This window comes from Myxocyprinus asiaticus, chromosome 19, assembly GCF_019703515.2.
Source record: "Myxocyprinus asiaticus isolate MX2 ecotype Aquarium Trade chromosome 19, UBuf_Myxa_2, whole genome shotgun sequence".
NCBI lineage: Eukaryota > Metazoa > Chordata > Actinopteri > Cypriniformes > Catostomidae > Myxocyprinus > Myxocyprinus asiaticus.
Window position 1 is genome coordinate 2,889,291 of NC_059362.1, and position 25,328 is coordinate 2,914,618.

General features: G+C 43.9%; 1 protein-coding gene across 1 annotated transcript in view; it reads right to left on the reverse strand.

Moving 5' to 3' along the window:
* Positions 1-25,328, reverse strand: part of lama2 (laminin, alpha 2) — a 455,317-nt gene that overhangs the window by 234,168 nt on the left and 195,821 nt on the right. The window contains exons 10-11 of the mRNA XM_051644922.1: positions 20,928-21,088; positions 3,718-3,858 (exon numbers count right to left, since the gene is read on the reverse strand). Of these exons, the coding sequence (XP_051500882.1) occupies positions 3,718-3,858; positions 20,928-21,088 (302 nt within the window). The remainder of the gene's footprint in view (positions 1-3,717; positions 3,859-20,927; positions 21,089-25,328) is intronic.

Sequence of the window (25,328 nt, forward strand, 5' to 3'; positions counted from 1 at the left end):
TTCTTGTACGCTAGCTTTTATACTACTCCAGCCACATTAAAGGGATAGTTCACCCCAAAATGAAATTTCTCTCATTATTTACTCACTCTCTTGCCATCCCAGATGTGTATGACTTTCTTCTGCTGAACACAAATTAAGATTTCTAGAAGAATATTTCAGCTCTATAGGTCCTTACAATGTAAATGAATGGTGATCATACCTTTTTATCTCCAGAAATCACATAAAAGAAACATAGTTTATCAGTATGATTAAATTTACTTACATTCTCTATAATTTAGGAGCCAACAACCAATTAGTCCCGACGAACACCGAATTTTCCATGCACATATAAAGAGTGTGTCATAGAAATATATATGACATAGTATATATATTCGAGCCCCAAATGATTTTGGTCCAGCCCTGAATGTTTTTGTTCAGAATTGCAGGTGTTCGAGTGGAACTGAAGCAGGAGTTAAGTAAGTGCTGGTTTTCCTGATATTCTTCTGTTGTTTGGTGCTTTCTACTTGCTAAATATGCTTCCTCATCTGAAACACGTGTGATTCAAGCCTGGTTTGATTTCATATAGCACCTTAAAGTAAAACAAATATGTCAAATTAAAAATGTTTCAGATGCTTAGATGATGAAAAATACGTTTTAAAGTTATATCTGAAGTTTTAAAATACTTCAGATATTTAGAAGATCACTTCATAGTTAAATCAAAATACCATGATATTACCATCACTTTAGCATGTACTGTCACAGCAAGCTATAATTTTGTTTTTGAAAGGTGACTGTGAGAACTTCAGCTAGTGAGGTCATGTGAACATTTTAAGTCTAGAGATGCATTGTATCCCATATTTACAATCAAGCTACACAAGAAAATGTAGAAATGCTGCTCCCAAACTCATTAAAATCACAAAACAAAACAAGGGAACACTATTTTACTTAATAGGTGAATCATGAAAGGCAACAAGGCTAGAAACATCCTATGTGAAAAACAAAATCTAATGTACATAGATTTTATTTCGATGCATTCATAGCTTATGTTTGGGTACTAGCCCCTGATAGTTTGGCCTCAGCCCCTAAGACCCCTAGAGACGTACCTGCTAGCTACCTATGTCTTATAAATGGGCTGTTTTCATTTGTATCGCTTATACTTTGTGCACACAATTTTGCAAAATCACTTAAGCCTAGACTTAATATATGCAGGGTACATAAAAATACCAACACTTAATGGCCATGCCCACTGTGCGTATGACCTATTGCTTAGCACTGCGCTTAATACGTAGGGCCCATTATCTCAATGATTTTCAGTGAGAGCAGAGCGACTTTCTTTCTAAATTAGAATGATATCTTAGTTTTACCAATAATACATCTGATTTGTGATCATATTTTCAAAAGCTATGGCCACGTTACAGCAGTAGAGAGTCGGCTGTAGGAACTCCCATGCAGTACAGGTACTAGCAATGTGACAAAGGTGCTAGTGGTGTGAACGGGATTTAAGGCTAAAATTATCTAAAATAATGTTTAAATAGAGTCTGTAGTTTAAGCAGTTTGGGATGAATTGGATGCACACTTTTAATACTTAACCCCTTAAACTCTATGGGGGGTGCTATAACGCAAAAAAAGTTCAGCTTAGTCTCCATATACATAAGTCAGGCATATAAGGTACCATTTGTAAGCTTAGAATCTGAACTTTTCAGAGATAACCATCACATATGCATTTATGTTACTTAAAATAACAAAATAAGGCCTTTGTAATGAAAATTAGCGCACCCTAGAGGTAATTGGGTATATATATTTATATGAAACTAAAAGTCCTTCCCATAGCACCTAAATGGACAAGTCATATATCAAATGAAAGCTCTCATTCTCAGGAATGTATTGTTAATCTTGTTACCCTTATACCAAAGTTCAAAACATTTTCAAAAGAATCTCAAAGTGAAATATGATTTCTGTAAGTCATCAAATAAAAAACGTCTCTTTTATGCTCTGATAACTGCTTCTGTAAGCCCCAAATAGCTAAAAACTTCATATCTGCTTTTACCTTAGGGAGCTTTCTAAAATATTTGCCTTTTTTTACTTGTCTGAAAGCTTGCTTGGCTGAATAACCCAATGTTATATCTTGGAAGTCCAGAACAAAATATGCCATTCAGAAGGAAAGGCATGCAAAACAAATCATCAGAAAAATATGTTTTCGATTATTGATGATAAAATGTTATATATTGTCACATGGGGAGGACCTCAGCTTTCTAATGACACTTAGATTGAGCTTCTAGTCTACTCAGAGTCCAAGATATTCAATGAAACATCAAGGGTGGTGCTTGAACTGAAAATTACACTGAATGTCTATGGACGAGCACATCTGTGAGGGCTAAAATGCGTTAGAGTGCCACCTACATTTCAGATCTGTATACTGTGATGGAATGTGATAGAGAAAAAAATATTTTTCTAGTGCTTTCTGTCACCTAGTGAAATAAAATTAGAATTTTCAAAGTGAGGTAGAGTGAACAGAACCAGAATTACATGTTTACAGTTAGGACAACAACAACAAATTTTTTTTTTTTTTTTTCTAAAAAAGACTTTGTGTTTATCATAAACATATACAATATTATTAATGAATAATTTGAGTTTTTTATATTTTATTTGGTGGGTTCTCTGAAAAATAAGACCAATTTTTTGCAATTAGTCCACAGTATGTGTGAATGTTGAGCTTTTAAATTTGAGTGTGAAAAATTGTGGACGGCAGCCCAAAATGCACCAGTAGAAGGGGTATTAAGGGTAGATAATTAGAACAAACCCTATCCTGAATGTTTGAGGAATATCAATACAGTGCTGCCTTGAATTAACTACAGTTTGTCAGAGCCATGGCAAAGTGAGTATTGCACATATGAGCAGCTGCTATAAAAGCTGCTATAAGGACCTATAGAGCAGCAGCTATAAAAAGTGGAAACCCACAATTGGAATTTCTACTTGCTCTAACCCTTTAAATATTTCCCCTCAACCTATACAAGGCTTACTTATAGTTGACTTTGCATATTACAGTAAACTGGTATAAAAGAAAGAATTTTAATATTGAAAAAACAAACAAACAAAAAAACATACACATCACCTTTAAAGGAACTGTTTAGTGGCATGTTTCTGAGATGTGTAAGATCATGTGAAATCAGGTTTGAAATCAAAGGCAGCTTCATTAAAGTCTTTAGCCGCTAAATTAGAACAGTTACACTCATTAAGATTTGCCTGTACATAAAGATGGCTTTCACACACATATAAAAACACACATGGTTGAAAAAACACAAGCGCTCTTTCACACATGCGCAGCCATCATGCTGACATGCACACACCACTGGGCCATAATTAAAGTGAGCAGTGCTGTGAAAGGACAACTCAAGGTCAAGTTAATTGTAGAGGCAGATGCTGGTAGTCTCACACACACAACATACACAACCACAGTGCTTATGCACACAAATGCAAAAACACACCCAAGTTGATGCTAAAAATGCCACAGAGTTCTTGTTTTTTGCCCCGTACACCATTAACCTTTCACCTTTTATAACTTCCATCCCCTTTGTGTGTGTGTGTGTGTGTGTGTGTGTGTGTGTATGTTTGTTTAAAAAGTGGCATTACTGCTTAATAAGGCTGAATCCCACTAGTCATCCACAGATTTAAGATAGTGTAACTAATGAGAAACAAGACACACAAACACGCGTGCACAGAGCTGGGCTTATGTCTTACATTGCTGTAGTCCCAGTGGGATTCTGTGCACAGGCTAGCCAACCCGGAACAGTAGCACTTCTCGCATCCACGGAGATGGTCTCCACGGAGATTATAAAATCCCTGTTTACAGCGGTCACAGTTCTCTCCCTCGACATTTTCCTAAAGAGAGAGAGAGAGAGAGAGAGAGAGAGAGAGAGAGTGAGAGAGATGGTTAAGCCAAACTAGGCTGCACACACTGCTAAACACTGATAAAGCTGTATTAACCCACAAAAGCACAAACACACATAAGAGTAATAAACAGTAGGTCATATTTGCAGATATAAACACCTCAGCAGTCAAGGAAAAGTAATTATTTTTCTATTTGATATATTTTACTAGCTGCGCAATGTCTCATTTCCCCTGGATGAATCACATATGCACATCCATGTCCACGTTCACACAGCATCTAATTAAAGTTGTCACTCCTCTTCAGAGTGTTTAATCTTGTTCTGTTTTCAATGAGTTCAATTATTTACAGAGAAAAGCAAATTCTTATTAAATCTGTGTAGTGTATAAGGAACTGAACTGAACAACTAGTCGTTAAAGAAACAGTCCCCCAAAAATGAAGTTGTCATTATTTATTCACACTCAAGTCATTACAAACCAGTGTTGATGAAGCTACTTATCAAGCAACAAGCTACTCATAACTTCAATTAGTTAAACTACAGTCAAGCTACATTTTTTTTAAATAAATCGATAATTAAAATGTTATTAACTTTTAAAAAGCGCTCCCTGCCAGCAGCTGACGCAAAGCGTGACGTAAGCACGTTGGCAAGTTCACGCGAGAATTCGGAAGCGGTGCTTATTTACAACAGAGGAATGAACATGATGTTCCTTTATGAAAATGAACCATAGTTTTACAACAGTAACCAGAATATAAAAGTGGTATTTGTAGTAAAACTAGAGTAACCACAAAATTAACCACGGTTACTACCATAATGGTTACTATAATATAACTATAGTTCTCTATCTGTCACTCACTCGATGTTGTGTCGATGTAGTGACACTAGGGGTCACTCTTGGGAGCCCCAGCCACCTCTGGTCTTTGATAAAAGGCCAATGAAAATTGGCGAGTGGTATTTGCATGCCACTCCCCTGGACATACGGGTATAAAAGGAGCTGGTATGCAACCACTCATTCAGATTTTGTCTTCGGAGCCGAACGGTCATGCTCTCTGAGCTGAATTCCCACGACTGTTCATTCACCTCTGCTGGATCTGACGGCACATTTCAGCGGCTTCTCCCTCCTCTGCACTGGTGCACTGCATAGAATGCCCCTGGTTGCTTTGGCAGAAATAAGAATATATTTCTCTAAAAGAGTATATTTCTCTAAAAAAGCAGCACACAGAACGTCTTTTTAAAGATGCGTCTTTTTAAAGATGCCTTTCCTTTGTGTGTTATGCCTGGTTGCGCTCGTTATCTCTCGCCTTCTGATGGTCACGATCACTGTCTTTCATGTCTGGGCACTGCTCACGCAGAGACAGTGTTCGTGGATGGGTCATGTACTCATTGCGAGAACATGTCCATGGCAACGATGTGGTCGCGGCTTACCTTCGTAAGTAAGCAAGCCACCCCAGAGGCTCCCCGCCTCGGTCCTTCTACCCACGGATATGAGGCCAGCATGGCTAGCACTGGGGGCGATTTGGGGACCCCAATGGGACCGCCTCCGCCGGGTATCCCCCCGTGGACCTCCCATTCCCCAGCACGCTCGTCTGCCCTGATCGGGCTTCCGGATGAGTCTGCCGGCTTGTCTCACAGCGAGTTCGACCTCTTATTTGGAGCCCGTGAAAGTGATGAGCTCTCGAGCACAGCATCGGAGAGCGGGCTTGTCCAGTCGGACACGGAAGCCTCAGCTGGGCTCCTCCCTTCGGGTGCGGTCGGCCAGTCACAGGCTGACACGGAGATGATGACATGCTTTCCCAGGCAGCCACGAGCGTCGGGCTAGAGTGGAACCCTCCGCTCTCCCCTGAACCCTCGCGGCTCGATGATTGGTTCCTGGGCTCGCGCCGCCGCTCAAAGCCACGCCCCGCCCCGTTCCTTTCTTCCCGGAAGTGCATGAAGAGCTGACAAGGTCGTGGGAAGCTATTTTTACTGCCCGGTCCCGATCTTTCAGCTTCCCCGCCCTCACTACCCTCGATGGTGGGGCGGCCAAGGGCTATTCGGCAATCCCCCCAGTGTATAAAGGCCCTCGCGGTGCACCTATGCCCGCAGAGCGCCGCCACCTGGCGTGGGCAGCCAAAGCTCCCGTCCAAGGCCTGTAGGTTTACGTAGTCTCTGACGGCCAAGGCCTACGGTGCCACTGGACAAGCCGCCTCTGCCCTGCACGCCATGGCTCTCCTGCAAGTCCGCCAAGGCGCTAAAGGAACTGCACGAGGGTAGTTCCGCCCTGGAATTGATGCAGGAGCTGCGCTCGGCGACCGACCTCGCTCTCCAGGCGACGAAGGTCACGGCGCGGTCTCTCGGGTGGGCAATGTCCACTTTGGTGGTCCAGGAGTGCCACCTTGGTGACCCCGAGGACTTTGCCCAGCAGTTCTCAGCGGTGAAGCAGCAGACGGAGGTTATCCGGCACATCCTGCCCCGGCGCGGCTCAAGATCCTGCACCCCATCTGCTTGTCGCCAAGGGCATCCCCCCTGACTGCACCGGCTCTGCCGCAGCCTGCCCCTGCGGCCCAGCCCCGGCATGGAGCCCAACACAGGAAGCAGACGCCACCTGTCTCGCGGCCGCCAAGAACCCACGAAAGGCTTCGAAGTGCCCCTGAGAAGGGAGACCCAGGGACAATGAAACCTGCTGCTCTGGAGCTGGTAAACAGACCACTCCATCCCCCGGTTGAGGGCCAGGAGGAGAGTCTTTTGTTACCTTTGCATTTAATTGCGCTGCATGCCCAAGTGGCTGCAGTATCCAAGAGTTCAGCAAGAGTGGTTTCCTTGTTCCCTGGGTCACGTATCCGGTGTGCACAGCCGTCATCACGACCACCATCCACCACTCTATATGGCAGGTTTGGCGCTCCAGCCGCGGTCTCCCCGCCCCTGAGTGCCCAGCTGTGGCACAAATCTGCCCCCGATGTGACAGTCTCCATGGGCCACCAGGACAGGCCTATTCCTCCCCCATCCCAGGCTGTTCCGGGGATGGTCACAAGGAGCCAGGTAAGTACTTCGATGTCCCCGAACTCAACACGGCCACGATATGGTGTGGCACCTTGAGCTTCGCCCCGCCGCGAGGCCCCACCTGCCAGTACGTCCGACGACGTTGTCCCTTTGGTCCCCCTGGCGCGGAACTTGGATGCGTGGCTTGCGCTTTCCAATCCGTCGCGATGGCTGGTCCGGACCATCTGACTCGGCTATGCGATTCAGTTCACCAGGCATCTGCCCAGGTTCAGCGGTATCCACCTCACCTTGGTGAAGGACGAAAATGCTGCTACCTTGCGCGTGGAGATCGCCACCCTCCTACGGAAGGGTGCGATAGAACCTGTACATCTGGCCGAGATGAAGAAGGGGTTTTACAGCCCCTACTTCATCGTACCGGAAAAAGGCGGTGGGTTGCAGCCAATCTTGGACCTGCGAGTACTGAACCAGGCTTTACCCAGACTCCCGTACAAGATGCTGACGCAAAAACGCATTTTGGCGAGCGTCCGGCATCAAGATTGGTTCGCGGTGGTAGACCTTAAGGACATGTTCTTTCACGTCTCGATTCTACCTCGACACAGACCCTTCCTGCGGTTTGCATTCGAGGGTCAGGCGTATCAGTACAAGGTCCTCCCTTTCGGCCTGTCTTTGTCCCCTCGTGTCTTCACGAAGGTTGCAGAGGCAGCTCTTGCCCCGTTAAGGGAAGTGAGCATTCACATTCTCAACTATCTCGATGATTGGCTAATCCTAGCTCACTCTCGGGACATTTTGTGTGCACACAGGGACTTGGTGCTCTCGCACCTCAGCCGATTAGGGCTTCTGGTCATCTGGGAAAAGTGCAAGCTCCTCCCGGTTCAGAGCATCTCTTTTCTCAGTTTGGAGTTGGACTCAGTCTCATTGACAGCACGCCTCACGAACGAGCACACACAGTCGGTGCTGACCTGTTTGAAGGTGTTCAAACAGAAAACAGCGGTTCCACTGAAACTCTTTCATAGGCTCCTGGGGCATATGGCATCCTCAGCAGTGGCCACCCCGCTCGGGTTGATGCATATGAGACCGCTTCAGCACTGGCTTCAGACTCGAGTCCCGAGATGGGCATGGCGCCGCGGGACATATCACGTGGCCATCATGCCGTTCTGTCACCGTCACTTCAGCCCTTGAACCGACCTCTCATTTCTACGGGCAGGTGTTCCCCTAGAGGTCTCCAGGCGCGTCGTGGTCACGACAGAAGCCTCCAAAATGGGCTGGGGCACTGTTTGCAATGGGCATGCAGCCGCCGGCTTATGGACAGGCCGTGGCTGTGTTGGCACATCAACTGCCTCATTGTTGGCAATTCTGCTCGCCCTGCAGAGGTTCCGGCCATTGATCCAGGGCAAGCACATGTTAGTTCAGACAGACAGCATGGTAACAGTAGCATATGTCAACCGCCAAGGTGGTCTGCGCTCTCGTTGTATGTCACAACTCGCCCGCCGTCTCCTCCTCTGGAGTCAGCAGCACTTCAAGTTGCTGCGAGCCACTCACATCCTGGGCGACCTCAACACTGCAGCGGACGCGCTGTCACGGCAGGTTACCCTCAGGGAAGAGTGGAGACTCCACCCTCAGGGGGTCCAGCTGATTTGGAGTCGATTCGGACAGGCACAGGTAGACCTGTTCTCTTCCCAAGAATCCTCCCACTGCCCGCTCTGGTAAGCCTTGACCGAGGCACCTCTCGGCATAGACACGCTGGCACACAGCTGGCCCCCTGGCCTGCGCAAATATGCGTTTCCCACAGTGAGCCTACTTGCACAGATTCTGTGCAAGGTCATGGAGGATGAGGAGCATGTCGTCCTGGTAGCACCCTACTGGCCCAACCAGACATGGTTCTCAGACGTCACGCTCCCGCGACAGCCCCCCCAGCAAATTCCCCTGAGGAAGGACCTTCTTTCTCAGGGATGGGGCACCATCTGGCACCCGCGACCAGACCTCTGGAATCTCCACGTCTGGCCCCTGGATGGGACGTGGAAGACCTAAGTGGTCTACCACCCATGGTGGTAGACACGATCACTCAGGCTAGGGCCCCCTCTTCGAGGCGCCTGTATGCCTTTAAGTGGCATCTGTTCACTAAGTGGTGTTCTTCCCGATGGGAAGACCCCCAGAGATGCGCAGTCGGATCGGTGCTTTCCTTCCTGCAGGAGAGGTTGGAAGGGTGGCTGTCCCCTTCCACCTTGAAGGTGTACATTGCTGCTATTGCAGCGCACCACGATACAGTGGACAGTAAGTCCTTAGGGAAGCACGACCTGATCATCAGGTTCCTGAGAGGCGCCAGGAGGCTGAACCCCTCCAGACCTTGTTCCCTCATGGGACCTCTCTGTAGTTCTTCAGGGTCTATAGAGAGCCCCCTTTGAGCCATTGCAGTCAGCTGAGCTTAAGGCACTCTCCTTGAACACTGCCCTCCTGACTGCACTCACTTCCATCAAGAGGGTAGGAGACCTGCAAGTGTTCTCTGTCAGCGAAACGTGCCTGGATTTCGGTACGGGCTACTCTCACGTGATCCTGAGACCCCGACCAGGCGATGTGCCCAAGGTTCCCACAACCCCTTTTAGGGACCAGGTGGTGAACCTGCGAGCACTGCCCAAGGAGGAGGCAGACCCAGCCCTGTCATTGCTGTGTCCGGTGCATGCTTTACGCATCTATTTGGATCGCACGCAGAGCATTAGGATCTCTGAGCAGCTCTTTGTCTGCTTTGGTGCACAGCGGAAAGGAAGTGCTGTCTCCAAGCAGAGGATCGCCCACTGGCTCATTGACGCCATAGCTATGGCATATCACGCCCAGGATGTGCCGCCCCGGTAGGGCTACCAGCCCATTCTACCAGGGGTGTAGTGGCCTCCTGGGCCCTGGCCAGGGGCGCCTCTCTAACAGACATTTGCAGAGCAGCGGGCTGGGCAACACCCAAAACCTTTGCAAGGTTCTACAACCTCTGGGTGGAACCGGTTTCGTCCCAGGTAGTGGCACGCAATACAAGCGGATAAGCCTGGGATAGCTGGCCCGGTGTATCGCTTGCACATAGCGCCTTTCACCTCCTCTGAGCTGAAGACGTGTGCCATTAATTCCCAGTAGTGTTCACAAACTATGTTCCCTGGTTGACTTCCTCCGAGCCCTGTGGCAGTCGGGTTTTCGGAGAGACTCGCTGCCGGCCCAGTACACGTGCTAACTAAGAGCCCTGTTCTGGGGTAGGTGCTCCGCATGTGGCGGTTCCCTGTAAGGTAACCCCATGCGATGTATATCTTCCGCTAATTCATTTCCCTGTTGGCAAACTGCGTCTTTCTTGGGTAGAGCCCCCTCTGCCACAGTCTCCATGTTTGTAGTAACTCCTCCCCGTTGGGTAGGATCTACCATGAGACTTCTCCACATGGTCGGCAAGACCATGTGACATATTTTCCACTTAAATACCCCCCACCTTTGGGCGAGGTGTGGTCTCCGTGGTGTCCTCCCCTTGGGAGGGACACCCCCCGACTAGACCTGGCGGCCCAGTCGGATAATCCCCCTTGTTTTTTAGGGAGTGGAAAAAGAAGAAGGGGAAAAGAGGCCACGACTGGGCTAGCCTGTCTCTATCTTTTGGGTAGTCGACTTGTCCCCAAAGGGCCGTTCGACACTCATAACTATGTTGGGGGAGGTGACGTGTTGGCCTGGTGCACTGGCTATGAGGCACACAGTTGTCTGCCCGTCACACACCGCCAGTTCACGTAACACAGTTCAGCCAGTTGCGGCGTTTTGTATAGGGACCCCTAATGTCACTACATCGACACAACATCAAGTGAGTGACAGATAGGGAACGTCATGGTTACTGCGTAACCTCCGTGTCCCTCCTGCCACAATGCTGAACTACCCGCTGGTCTCAGCTCCTCAGCATAAAACCTGAATGAGTGGTTGCATACCAGCTCCTTTTATACCCGTATGTCTGGGGGAATGGCATGCAAATACCACTTGCCAATTTTCAGAGGCGTAAATACGCCACTTGAATGTATATAACCTCCTTGTTGATGAAGCTTTAGCATTTAAATTGGTATCAGCCACAGCGGGATGTAAACCATCATTCAAAAAAGTACACCATTGAGGGGCCAAACCTATAACTTCCAGAAGTCCGACCAGGGGTGCAAAATGCTGTCCCGTGTCTGAGACAACATATCCATTCTGACTGGAATTTCCCAAGGCATCTCTTCCAGGAGAGAGACCAGATTCGAAAACCATATGTGAGATGGCCAATATGGCACCAATATGATCAGTAACCACTGATACGCCAGCGCATTGATGCTCAGCGGTGCCAGGGGTGACAGAGAAAAACAGAGGGGACAGTGCGACATCTCGCTCAATGCAAAAAGGACCACTTCCGCTATGCCAAACATCCTCCAGATTTGTACAACAATCTAAGAATGTAATGTCCATTCTCCAGGTATCAGATCTTGTCTGTACAGAAGATCCACCCCCAAATTCAATCGGCCCGGAACATGTATGGCTTGTAGAGACTGTACATTTTCCTGTGCCCACAGAAGAATGCAATGTGCCATCTTCAGCATGGCACGAGAGCGCACTCCTCCCTGATGGTTGATGTAGGCCACAACCGTCCTGTTGTCTGACCGGATGAGGACATGACTGTCCCGAAACAGCACCGCTAACATCTCCAGACAATTTATGTGCCCATTCAGCCAATGGCCCGTCCACACTCCATAAGCTGGATGACTTTCTAACACAGTGCCCCAACCCACAGAGTCGTTATCGCGACTGTCGTTATCACTTTGCAGCGACACACCTTTCCCAGTGGAACGCCCAACCGCAGAAAGAGGCTGCGTTTCCATGGAAACAGAGTCTGGTAGCACCCACGCGTCACTCTGATGGGACGAAACGCATGCTTCAGTGGTTTAAGTCCCTTTAAGCCACAATCATGAGCCACAACAGCCTGTGAAATGTTCTCGTAGGGGGACACGTCTCTCCATGAACATCGCTAGACACTAGCGTAATGACAGAACTCGAGCTGGAGATAGGTGTGCCTGCATCATTTGTGAGTCTAGCTCCAAAACCTAGGAACAGAGTCTGTTTCCATGGCAATAAGATGCTCTTATCTAGGTTGATTCGCTACCCTAGATTGTTCAAATGGCTGAGAAGGACATATCGACATTGGGCAGCCAGACTCTCTGAGTGAGCCAACACCAACCAATCATCAAGATAATTTAAAATGTGGATACCCTGAAGCCCCAAAAGGCATCAGAGCTGCATCCATGCATTTCGTGAATGTGCATGGTGCCAAAGCAAGTCCAAAAGGAAGGATGCAAAATTGGTACGCTTTGCCTAGTTGCATTCTCTCTGGGAAGGGGGAATCTCTTCTATTGCCCCTTTATCCAAAAGAGACTGAATTTCCCCAGACAAGAATGGAAATTTCTGAACAGAAACCTCTGTTGGAATAACCCCATTGAACATTGGTGTTACCCACCATACTATGCTTTTTCGCTCAAATTACCCAATTCAATACATTTATTAACTGCTGCCAAGCCGCTAGACGGGCAGAGGAATTAATGCATGATTCTCTCTTGCAGTGTAATGTATAACCACTAGATGGCATACTTTTGGCAGCTGCCCAGCAATCAGCGACACAGCAGAGGGGAGCTTTTGTGCCTCTGCTACTGTGGCTGATTGAATAGGGTTTAATAATGTTTTTGCCTTTATTTTATTTAGGCATGAATGGTGGTTGCCCTGAAATGTACAGCAGGGACATTTCTAGAAAAATTCTCTTTCCTGGCATTTTGATTGGGAAAGAGTGTGTGAACATTGAGGGAAACTCGCATCCAGCATGTTACGCGGCGCTCTGGTGGAACATTGCGAAGATGATGAATGTGAGCGCACCTGAGCTGCAGCGGGCTTTTCTCTTTCACGACAATGAAGCATCTGCTGGAATGCGGCAGGTTGCTGTTTCACAGTGCGGAACTTCTCAACTACTGACTGGACTGCGTCTCCGAACAGGCCAGACTGTGACACAGGAGCATTAATTAAAAAGGCCTTGTCCTTGTCATGAAATCCTTGAGCATAAGCCACAACTGACGTTCCGCCGCCACGAGGCCCACCATATTCCAACCAACAGCACAAGCGATGTGTTTGGTAGCCCTCAGTGCCAAATCAGAAGTACTGCATAGTCCCATGACGGCCTCAGCATCCAGACCAACTCCCTCATCTAAATTCATCATAAAATGTGCCTGATCAGCTTGCAAGACTGCTTGTATGTGCAATGCTAAAATCGCTTGGCCCAAAGCCAAGTAGGTCTTGTTCAACAAAGTTGAAGTCATCCTGCAAGGCTTTGAGGGGAGAACAGGCCTCAATTTCCAAGCGGCCGCTGATGAAGGAGAAAGATGTGCAGCCAGCATCTCCTCCATCAACGGGGCCGCAGTATATCTGTGCTCAGCAGCACGATACACATTTGCGAACCTCGAGGCTGACTGATTTGTAATCCTGACCGAGTATGGTTGATCCCAGGACCTTAAAATCTCCCAATGGAGGTACGATGGAGGTCCGGGGAGAAGGGAAGTGTCCTGCGAGGCATCATTGTGCACTGGCCCGCTAAAAAGCAGTCATCTAAGATGGACTTTCAGTCCTCCGACTGAGCTTCATCCGATCCAGGTGCAGCTTCACTGCATGTGTAATAACCTCCAGCAACTCTTTATAAGTTACCTCAGCATGGCCGCCGGCGAAATACTCGGAATCCGACGCCATCATTGACATGGCATCCTCGTCCTCAAAACCGAAGTAAACCACAATGCCGGCCTGAAGCTCACGTGTACTTTCAACGGGAGAACGTCTAGCCGAGTCCGGAGAGAGCGACAGAGAGAACCGAAGATCAGCCTGCTGTTCACCTCCCATTTACTCCCCAACACTGTTCCAAAACTTGTATGAATTTGTTTCTTCAGTGAAACATGAAAGGAGATGTTAGACAGAATATTAGCCTCAGTTACTATTCACGTATCTATGTTTAGAACTGATTGAGGCAGATATTATAGATTTGGAATGACATAAGGGTAGGTAAATAAAGACAGAAATGTAATTTTTGGGTGATCTATCTCTTTACTACAGTGATGGTACTCTCTTTTCAACACGATCACACAGGAAATCAACATGCAGCTTCTGAATGTTCATGTACCCTGAAATGACCCCATTCTGCTGAATTATTGACAAGCACCCTCCCCAATCAGACATTTTTCATTTTTGCAACAATTCAATCATGATCACCTCTTCTGTAGCACTACTACTGCAAGCGGCCTAAGAGACACGGGTTCTGTGGAAACCAGGAAGTAATCGTGTTCACTTAATGCAAATTGGAGTGTGCATTTTTGCTCTAAAATAAAAAAATGTCCTCCACTGATAGTTAAGTTTAGGGTTGGTTTGGGGGTAGAGGTAATAAAATATGAATTCCTCTTCTCTGTATTAATCTTTTACAACTAAAAATACAACTCGCTTTTGGGACACTCTGTGGACATTTCACCTGGAAACTGGAGCTCACACATGCCCATAAGTACAACAACACTTCCAGCTTTAGCCACTGGGGGCAGTGCTTCGAATTTCTGTAAGCACAGACCGATTTCAGCAGCTGAACTTTTGACCTTGAATTCACAGTGTGATCAGTCTGCTCTTTTGAACACTGACAGCTCGTCTGAGGTTTGGTGCAAGACAATCACACAAACAGAAGTACTTGCCTTGACTCATTCACAAATGCATGAGCATAAACAGAAAACATAAAACATCTTTAAAATTGATGGATATTAACATCTCTGGTCACTAATATTTATGTGGTCAAAAATACCAAACAAATGGTTAAATGATTGGCATGCATGTTTCTTGTTCATAACCGTGAGACACCAAAGCATTGTTATCTGCTAGTGACTCTGTATTCTGTGCACACAGAACAATAATTCACATTTAAATGCAGTTATCACTCCCCAAACTCTGCAAAGTGTACTGTGTGTATAAGTGTGTGTGTAAATCCAGTATTAACTTTTTTTAACAGCAAATGAACCTTTCCTCTCCAGTCACCAGACTGTGTTCTGACACTGTAATTTAATTCTGTATATTACAGCTATTGGCAAGTTTGGCATCACGACTCACGGTACCTGGATTGAGTCCATCCCATATGTGGGTGTAATTTTTGTTGTTTCTTAATGTCCCATTTACACTGGCGGCCTGCCTGAACCAAGCTATTACTGAACAGAGTTTAATGTTTGCCTCCATAATCTGACCATAACAGTCAATTCATGTGAGTTATGCCAAACACACTTCACCTCCACTGACTCTTCATCCATCTATCTGTCCAGAGTGGAGATCAGTGTTGTGGAGCAGTTAACTAAGGTGACTGAGATAAACGTACTGTCTAACATCTTTTGTGTTCCATAGAAGAAAGAAAGTTATACAGGTTTGTAATGACATGAGGGTGAGTACATAATGACAGAATTTTAATCTTTGGGTGAACTATCCTGAGTGTAGAGTTCACCTCTTTGAGATCATAACATGCACTCTTGTCCCATTCAGTGTTTTTCTTTAAGTAATTTCTTACTTGATTACACCTACAAATGGAAACTATGAACATTTAAGCAACGAAATGTTTAGCAACAAGCATGAAGTCTTTAGCAATGCTTTTGCACCTTTAAGGGTTGTCAATCGATTAAAATTTTTTGCCTCCCAAGGCAAAAAATTCTCGGATCGGATGCTCCTGACATTAGCACCTCCCTGGCGCATTCTCCTGAGGCAGGACCTTCTCACTCAGGGGCAAGGCACACTCCAGCACCCGCGGCCGGACCTCTGAAATCTCCAAGTCTGGCTCCTGGATGGGACCTGGCAGGTCTTCCGCCAGCGGTGGTAGACACAATCACTCAGGCCAGGGCCCCCTCTACGAGGCGGCTGTATGCCTTGAAGTGGCGTCTTTTTGCTAACTGGTGTTCTTCCCATGGGTAGACCCACAGATATGCGCCGTCGGGTCTGTGCTGTCTTTCCTTCAGGAAGGGCTGGTGAGATGGCTGTCTCCCTCTACCCTGAAAGTGTACGTGGCTGCCATAGCAGCTCACCACAATACACTGGACGGGAGACCCTCAAGACAGCGCAACCTGATCAACAGGTTCCTCAAAGGCGCAAGGAGGTTTAATCCTCTTGAATCCTGAATCCCCTCTTGGGATCTCTCTGTGGTCCTACCAGCCCAACAGAGAGCCCCCTTTGACCCCCTGGAGCAGGCCGAGCTCAGCACTCTGTCCCTGAAGATGGCCCTCCTGGTGGCGCTCACTTCCTTCAAGAGGGTGGGGGACCTGCATACACTCTCTGTTACCAGCGAATGCCTGGAGTTCGGGCCGGCACACTCTCACGTGATCTTGAGACCACGGCCTGGTTAATTGCCCAAGGTTCCCACCACTTCTTTTCGGGACCAGGTGGTGAACCTGCAAGTGCTCCCTTCAGAGGAAGAAGACCCAGCCTTGTCATTGCTGCATCCAGTTCGTGCCCTGCGCATCTATCTGGACTGCACGCAAAGCTTTAGATGCTCGGAGCTCTTTGTCTGTTTTGGAGAACAGCAGAAGGGGAAAGCTGTCTCAAAGCAGAGATTAGCCCACTGGATTTTGGATGCCATTTTCTTTGCATACCAGTCTCAGGATTTGCCATGCCCCTTGGGAGTCCGGGCGCACTCCACTAGAGGTGTTGCGTCCTCCTGGGCACTGGCAAGGGGGGCCTCTCTAGCAGACATTTGCAGAGCTGCGGGTTAGGCTACACCCAATACTTTTTCGAGGTTTTATAACCTACGCATAGACCTGGGCGGCCGGTTGGGTGTACCGCTTGCATTGCACCTTTCCCCTTTTTTCAAAGGTGATAATGTGCACTTTTTTATCCACAACAGTTCCCCGTACTGCTGAACTCCGGACACCTTTTTAATTCTTTCGGTGATGAACTCGGCGGAGGAGTAATGCCACCAGGCCCAGTACTCGTGGTATTCCCCTTTTCAGGTGAGCCCATGTGCTTGGGCTCATTGCTCCATGCATGATGATTCCCCCTTGGTAATCCCATATGATGAGTTTCCACTGTTCGGTTTCCCCCTTAGGTGAAACCTGTGCTTCCCCTCGTCAGAGCTTTCTCTGTCTCGGCCACTGTGCTGCATACCCTCTCTGTAGATAGGGTCCTCCTGTGGTATCATTCCATATGTGTACTTCCCCGTTGGTAAGTCCATGTGAGGTATGCTCCACATGTTAACTTCCCTCTGGCAGGATGTGGTCTCCATAGTGCTCTCCTTCCTGGAAAGGGAAGAGCACTTCCCAGCGCTATTCTAGAAAGTGCTCAGTGGGTGATTGCTTAACAGAAAATTAAGAAAGGCACCGCCAGTAGTCTACTTGGGTAAATGCCTCCTCCCCCCTTTAACGAGACTAAGGAGACACCTTACCTAACTCGCTGGAAGGTCACGACGTGGTTGAGTGCTCACTACGAGGCACGCAGCAGCTTGCCCGTGTCCACTCTTCTGTGCCTCGTGACACGGTTCAGCGCCTGCGGCGTTTCCTATAGGAACCCCTAGTGTCACTACGTTGACACAATGTCGAGTGAGTGACAGACAGGGAATGTCTTGGTTACTGATGTAACCTCTGTTCCCTGATGGAGGGAATGAGATGTTGTGTCCCTCCTGCCGCAGGACTGAACTGGCTGCTGACATGGCCAGGACTCTCAATGGGCTCCTCAGCATAAATCTGAATGAGTGATGCACGCCATCTCCTTTTATACCCGTATGTCCGGGGCGGAGAGTGGCATGCAAATTCCACTAGCCAATTTTCACTGGCCTTTTCTATTTTAAGCAAAGGTGATTGGGCTCTCAAGATCGAGCCCCTAGTGTCACTACATCGACACAATGTCTCGTTCCCTACATCAGTGACCAAGACATTATCTGAGTTACCGTAGCCTTTCTATCAGCTTGAACCAGTCTGGCCATTCTCTGTTGATCTCTCTCATCAACAAGGTGTTTCCATCCGCAGAACTGCCGCTCACTGGATGTTTTTTTTTGTTGTTGTTTTGCCACTATTCTGAGTAAATTCTAGAGACTGTTGTGTGTGAAAATCCCAGGAGATCAGCAGTTACAGAAATACTCAAACCAGCCCGTCTGGCACCAACAATCATGCCATGGTATAAATCACTGAGATCACATTTTTCCCCCATTCTGATGGTTGATGTGAACATTAACTGAAGCTCCTGACACGTATCTGCATGATTTTATGCACTGCACTGCTGCCACATGATTGGCTGATTAGATAATCGCATGCATAAGTAGATGTACAGGTGTACCTAATAAAGTACTAAGTGAGTGTTTATGTCACAGTGTATTTTATCGTGACGAAATTGACAATACACAGCTTTATTAAGAAGAGAGAGTTTGTATTCTGTGAATTAAAGATGGATCAAAATCAAGTGAACAAAAAGGTGAGACAGGGTAATCTGAGTACATTATTTGTAAGTCTTTTTTTGGCTTGTTTTCCAATATAAAGACCAATTTTCAGCCTTGGCTGGACAATAAAGTAAACTCTTAAATCCTTAAATTTCTAAAACTCCATTGAAACAAGGTCAATTTACTTGAACTATTCTGTGAAATATATTAAAATGTGTTTTTAGAGAATGTTGAATATAATCTTGAATATGAGGGTATTCTTTTCTTAATGCACTGGCAGAAGTATAAATAAACAAGTATAAAAAATACACAGCCATACTGGAAAGGTCAATAACATGGGCTATTAAACTAAATTATTTAAAATGGAAAAATAAATAATTACAGAGCAGTAGTGTGGGGGGAAAATAGCTGCTGGTTCTGTGACATGATTTTCGCATTCGGTAGAAACAACTTTTTAAAAAGAGTAGCTTGACTGTAGTTTAACTACTTAAGGTTATGAGTGGCTAGTAGCTTGGAAAACTACATTTTTAAAGTTGCTTGCCCAACACTGCTATTCACTTCAGTCACAGTTGGGAGTCTTAGCTCTCAAGTTTCAGTGAAACACATGATATTGTAGTGTATTGCAGATGGCTCCTTGAGAGTTTCTCCATTCAGTGTACCTTCACTATAATGATTAAAGACAGGTAAGGTCGGATTTCTACCATTAGTGTTGAAGCTGGACACATTTCAGTTGTATCAATCACACTTGCCACTTCAGCTTTGCCATGTATACAGACAGAGAATGCTGGTCGCTTTGTTGACGCTTTTCTTTACTGTCTACTCAAAAAATAAATAAAAACAAAGTAAATTAATAACGCTTTAGTTATAAATACATTTTAGTTTTGCGTAGGCACAATATGTCAACAAAATGAAGTTCAAGCATTCAAGCATACACCTTTAAATCAACAGTTTAAAGATGAACTCGAGAAACTGAACATTACTGAAAAAAAAAATTGTCAAGTGTGTCCAATGGTTTGGCTGGTAATTTCAATATTTTAGAATGTTTTAAATTAAGATCAACATTTCTGGTCAATTTAATGCAGGAAGGATCATTCTAAAATTTTCTCTCATCAGCCTCATCAGTGAGTGACATTGAGACGTTTCATAAATTATTAACATTGCATACGCTATGTACAACTTCCAACAAACTATCTGCATATGTATGTGTGTGTGATCTTTTCACAGCTTAATAATTAACCTAAGCAGGGTTAAAGGTCATTCTGTCTGGTTGCTCTAGAAACCATCAGACCATTTTAACTGGCTGATAAAGATGAACTCTGAAAGCTATTTGCATCCATTACGCACACATTCTAAAATGACAGTGATTTCACGCACACCTATAGATGAACCAGTAATGCCAACTGTAACACGGTTAAGGTTGGGAAAGGAGGAGGCGGGAACCGGCTGAACAGTCAAAATAATATTTATTTAAATATAAACACAAAAGACACAAACATAAACAAACAAGGCAGCTGCGTATGGTTCTCTCTCTCCTGAACTGCCGCATCTCGACGCACTTATCCCTCTCCTCGGCTGATTAGCCTGATTGGGAGCCGGGCGTACGTAGTCACAGCCCGGCCCGGCCCCGCCCTCCTCCTCGTCACACCAACCATTATGTAGTGACTTTTTACCAATTACAATGCACTTGATGCTGTTGAGTTGAATGTGACTTGCAAATGTGCTTCAAAGGGATTTGTGACACTGAGGGAGGAATTCACTAAGAACTGTGCTGAATTTGCCTGAACTGTGTGAATTGTTTAAGTACCCAATTCACTAAAGAAATTATGTGAATCAGGGATCAAAGCTAATACGGCAACAAAACTAGTGCAGAACCCAATTTGCACAGCACAATTATTGCAAGTTCTTTTGACATTTAATCACACGTAGGATGTGAATTCTACAGGTGCTATCAAAATTGCAATTTTCATTAGTGAAAATGCTAATTCTTGAGATCAGCAATAGTTACTACAAGTGAAAGTGCTATTGATAATTTTTGATATCAGTAATTAGGTTTGCACTAGTAAAAACTTTAATTCTTGATATAAAAAATTATGTCATTACTTGCAGAAACCCATTTTTGATATCAAACTGGAATTCCAACTTGTGAAAACATAATTATTGATATCTGTAACTGCATTTTCACTATTAGAATTTCACAATGATCTGTCATTCACTTAGGTTCAAAATGCAATATATTTAAAATTAACTTCTTATTAACTGAAATTCAAATTGCACATATCAGCCATGCACTTTGAAATAGTAAAAAACAATATATTTTTCTTTATATCAATAATTACAAATATCCATTTCTGATATCAACAATGGCATTACAACTAGTAAAAATGCTCTTTTTTGTCATCTGTGGTTTGGTTCACTAGTGATAATTCAGTGTTAATGATAGTGTTAATTTACATAAAAAGAAGGCAAGTTTGCACTGAAAAGATGACTTGATTTAAGTACTCATAGCGCAGAGCTATCTGAGATCATTTAGAGCCTGGTTAAAATGGATACAGATGGTTAGTGAAAAAGGTGAAAGACTATGCTTTAAAGTGGCACAACTGTTTAGTGAATGCCCCTCTAAGTTTAAATAGTATTGATAGTAGTGTGTCCAGTACCTTACACACACAGGGCAGCTGGCAGGGGTCCTGGTTAATGCTGCCCTCACTGCTGCAGTTGCATCGCTCACACAGAGGAAATCCTGTGTATCCAAACGCACACCTGTCACACTTCTCACCTGCATATCCATGCTTACAAATGCAGGAGCCTGCAGTTATGTCTGTACACACAAGAAAAATCACTGTTAAAGTCCATGCACATAAAACACAAGATATACTCGTTATACTTGTGATTTTACTGCAATATTATAGGGATTGTAAATGTGAAACAAAGTCTGTTTAAAAAGAAAAAAGGCCCAGTTTTGCCAGATTTATCTAAACAAGCATTTTAGTGCAGTTTTCAAATGTCTACTTTTTTACATTTAGGATTTAATAAATATTTAAAAAAAAAAAAAAAAAAAACTTTATCTTAATCTATGTCTAAAATATTAAATATAAATCATGAGCAAAATATTTTAACTAAATTCATACAAATGTATTAATTTCAGCCAAATGCATTCAAATTTAGTGATGTCATACACAACATGATCACACAGGAAATCGACATGTTGCTTCCGAAAGTTCATGTCCTCTAAAATCAACCCCATTCTGCCTAATTTGGTTTAGGGTTGGGGTTTGGGTTAGGATGTATGGCTAACAAAATATGCATTATTGTTAACTGTATTACATCATTTGGCAACACTTTATTTTAAGGGTCCACAATAATACACTAATTAAACATGAATAAGACTGTAATTAATAGGTGTCATAAAATATCGATATATCGATTATTGATCCGCATGTTATTTTATCAATATATTTCGGCATCGATGTATTAAAATTAGCCGACATTTAAATTAGAAGCATCATTTTTGGCTTTCATTTCAATCGGTTGGCCTCTGTTTAACAATCTGCCGTAATAAAGTTGGGAGACCACAAGAGGGCAATATGGCATTTACTGAAGCTGGTGGCAGTCAACAAAGGCACAGATATAACACATACACACACAGGATGAGCTGATGCAGAGCAGCAGATTGCAGTCCAACGTTACGAAGGCTTTTGTATTTCTTCAAGAATGAACAAAGTGACAATGATGAGTTTGCAGGTTAGTGTATGAAGCTGGTGTAACAGCGCAAACTGAACGATTAGAAATAGCGACATTTATTATACAATTTCTCTGTATGTAGCCTTGAATAGGTTTCATTCAAGCTGTCAAACCACAAAACAACATCCTTGTAACTGAAAATCCATTATGTAGGCTATATGAAAGATACATATGTAACCGGTCCTTCTCAACCTGCTCCGAGCGCGATTTGAACCAGCGTCTCCGGCACGGGAGGTGGGCATGCTATCGAGGAGGCTACAGGCTACAGCTGCTAGTGTCAGTCGCTAGTGCGCCTTTTGAGGCCAGGGGAGTGAGGTTTACACATACTGCACAACTACCTTCCAGCTGGCTCCTGTTACACTCACCCCCCTAAACCTCACTCCCATCCAGGTAACGGTACCACTGTAACCGGTCCTGCTCAACTCGATCCAAGCGGGATTCCAACCGGCGTCTCCGGCATGGGAGGCAGGTGCTCTAACGAGGAGGCTAAAGCCTCTAACATCAGTCGCTTGTGTGCCTCTTGAGGCCAGGAGAGTGAGGTTTACACTACCTCAGTGGTCTACCTACCAGCTGGCTCCCATTACACTTATACACAATATATCATCCAGTAATGTCTAGAGTAAATAATCTATGTCCTTTGATAATGATTTGGATCGAATTTAAAGGGGTCATGAAGTGCTAATTTTTATTATTTTACTTCACTGAGGTCCACTGATAAAGTTATAAAAATTTTTTTTTTTTTTTTGCACAAAATATATCATAATTTAGTAATATATTAGCATTTTCCACCTTGTTTTTGGCCCTCTGTCTGAAACACTTGGTTTTGGCATAAGTGCCTCCTTAAAACTTCAACGTAAACGCCCACTGTTATTATTAGCTAACATCATGCTGCCCCGCAAATTCAGGAAACTCAATTGGAAGAGAATGTATAAGCCCCTCAACATTATAAAATAGAGTGGTAGTGGGCTAAAGCACAAAACTTGTAATCAGAAGGTTGTTGGTTTGATCCCCACCACCACCACTATTGTGTCCTTGAGCAAGACACTTAACTCCATGTTGCTCTGGGGGGATTGTCCCTGTAGAAAGTGCACTGTAAGCTGCTTTGTATAAAAGCATCTGCCAAATGCATAAATGTAAATAAAACAAAATTTCAGGGATAACACACATCCAAATATATTAAACTGCACTCACACCACAAACTATCAAACAGTCATGACATTTGAAATATTTATGAATGAAACTGTTTACTTTTACAATTTTAACAAAACTGTTTTTGTGTTTTTAACTGTCCCATCCTTCAATAAAAGTTCCTTTGTAAAGCTTGAACCGCATTATGACTGGTTCACAAGCAATCCACGCTGACATCATAGTCCAAAGAATGGTGAAATGACAAACAACAAGAAGCAGCAGCTGAATGAGAGAACTGCTTCTTCCTTTCAGAGTTGTAACTTGACACTGCGTCTTTTAAAAGCGGCGAGATACGGGGGCCTGGGTAGACACACAAGGCCTACTCTCTCGAACTGCATGCCAGTGGGCGGGGCCAAGGGTGTGATGGTGCATGTTGTGGGATATGTAAAATGTTTCATGATGTCATGAACAGACAGATTTCAAAACAAAACATTTCAGCAGGGTGACAATTATAAATGCTCTTTTTAGACTGAGGTGCTTTAATGGAAAACTATGCGAATTGCTAATGCTGAGTGTTGGCAGTGTGTGCGTACCATCGTAGAAAATAATTGTTTTGAATCTTAGGACGATCATGTCATCCGCCAGACCAAAGATGTGTTGAGAAATATGTTTGAAAAGACAAAGACTATTGTGCAGTGATCAGCCCAATTTATATCTGAAAAAAAAAAAATGCAGATGTATATCGATAATCATCCAGAAAATATTCTACATATCGATACGTGAAAAGGGTATTGATCCCAAGTCTAGTAATTAATAATAAACTGAATATAGAGTAAGGCTATTTAAGCCATAATTTACAACTTATTGAATGTCTTATTTTTGTGATGAAAGTAATGTAATTAATATTTAATTTCAAAACAAAGCCAATCTATAAATACTAACAATTAACAATGTTAATTCACAATGCATTAACTTATGTTAACAGATACAACTTTTAATGTAAAAAATAGGGCAGTCAATCGATTAAAATTTGTAATCGAATTAATTACATGGTGTGTCGATTAATTAATCGAATTAATGGCAATTAATCGCATATATAAATATTTGCTGAGAAAGCCCTTCAAATAACAATAATTCAATATATAATGATGAAATAATTATAAATAGTTATATTTAAGTAATGACGATATATATATTTATATATGGGCCATTCTACTGAATTGGTGCACACTGCGGTCCCACAATAAAAAGAACTATTAAAAAAATATATATGAATTCTGATATTAGATATGTCATAAGAATATGTTATGATCTATTAAAACCCAAGGCATTAATTAAGATAATAATAAGCTAAATATATACAAAATCACAAATTACACAGTACTTTCTATTAGGAGGTGGCTGTCCCAAACCCTCACCCTTAAATTGCAACATATCAAAATAATACTTAACAATTGTTTCCAATTTTTTTCCAGTGCTTTTTTTTTTTTTTTTTTTTTTTTTTAAAGATCTTTTTAATTTATTTTAAAGTTAAAGGAAATTATTTAGATTCTAATAATGGTTTTCAAATAATTAAACTTTATTTAAAAATGCTGTCCCTCATTTTTATGTCACTACCAAAACACAAAAAGTTTTAGTCCATTGGTTGGGCCTGATTTTAGCCACACCCATGCATTTTTAACCAGGAAGTGAGACTGCATCTCTGCCCATCATGGCCATATGGTGAGAAGTTCGATCCCATAATTTTGAAGTAAATGTGTTCTAAAATCAGAAAAATCAGTGTGTAACATTAAGAATTGTCACTACCAAAACACATATTCTACGCTATTAAATCAACTTCATTGAGTTTTAATTTAAATATTCTGTTTTTATATAGGTACAGCTGTTTAAAACGTATGATTATTTCCTAATAATCATAAGCTAAAACTAGCTAAAATTAAAATTAGCTAAAATTGTCACTACCGAAACAGTCACTACCGAAACATATAATAATGTTTTGGTAGTGACATGATTATTTTAAGCAGTGACAAAATGTTATCTTCAGCATCTCATTTCAAGGAAATAATTACAAGCTTTGAACAGTTGCACACACATAAAACATAACATTTAAGATTAAAACCCCAAAAACCCAAACGTTTTTGAATTATACTCAAAATTAGCTAAAATTGTCAGTACCGAAACAAATACAT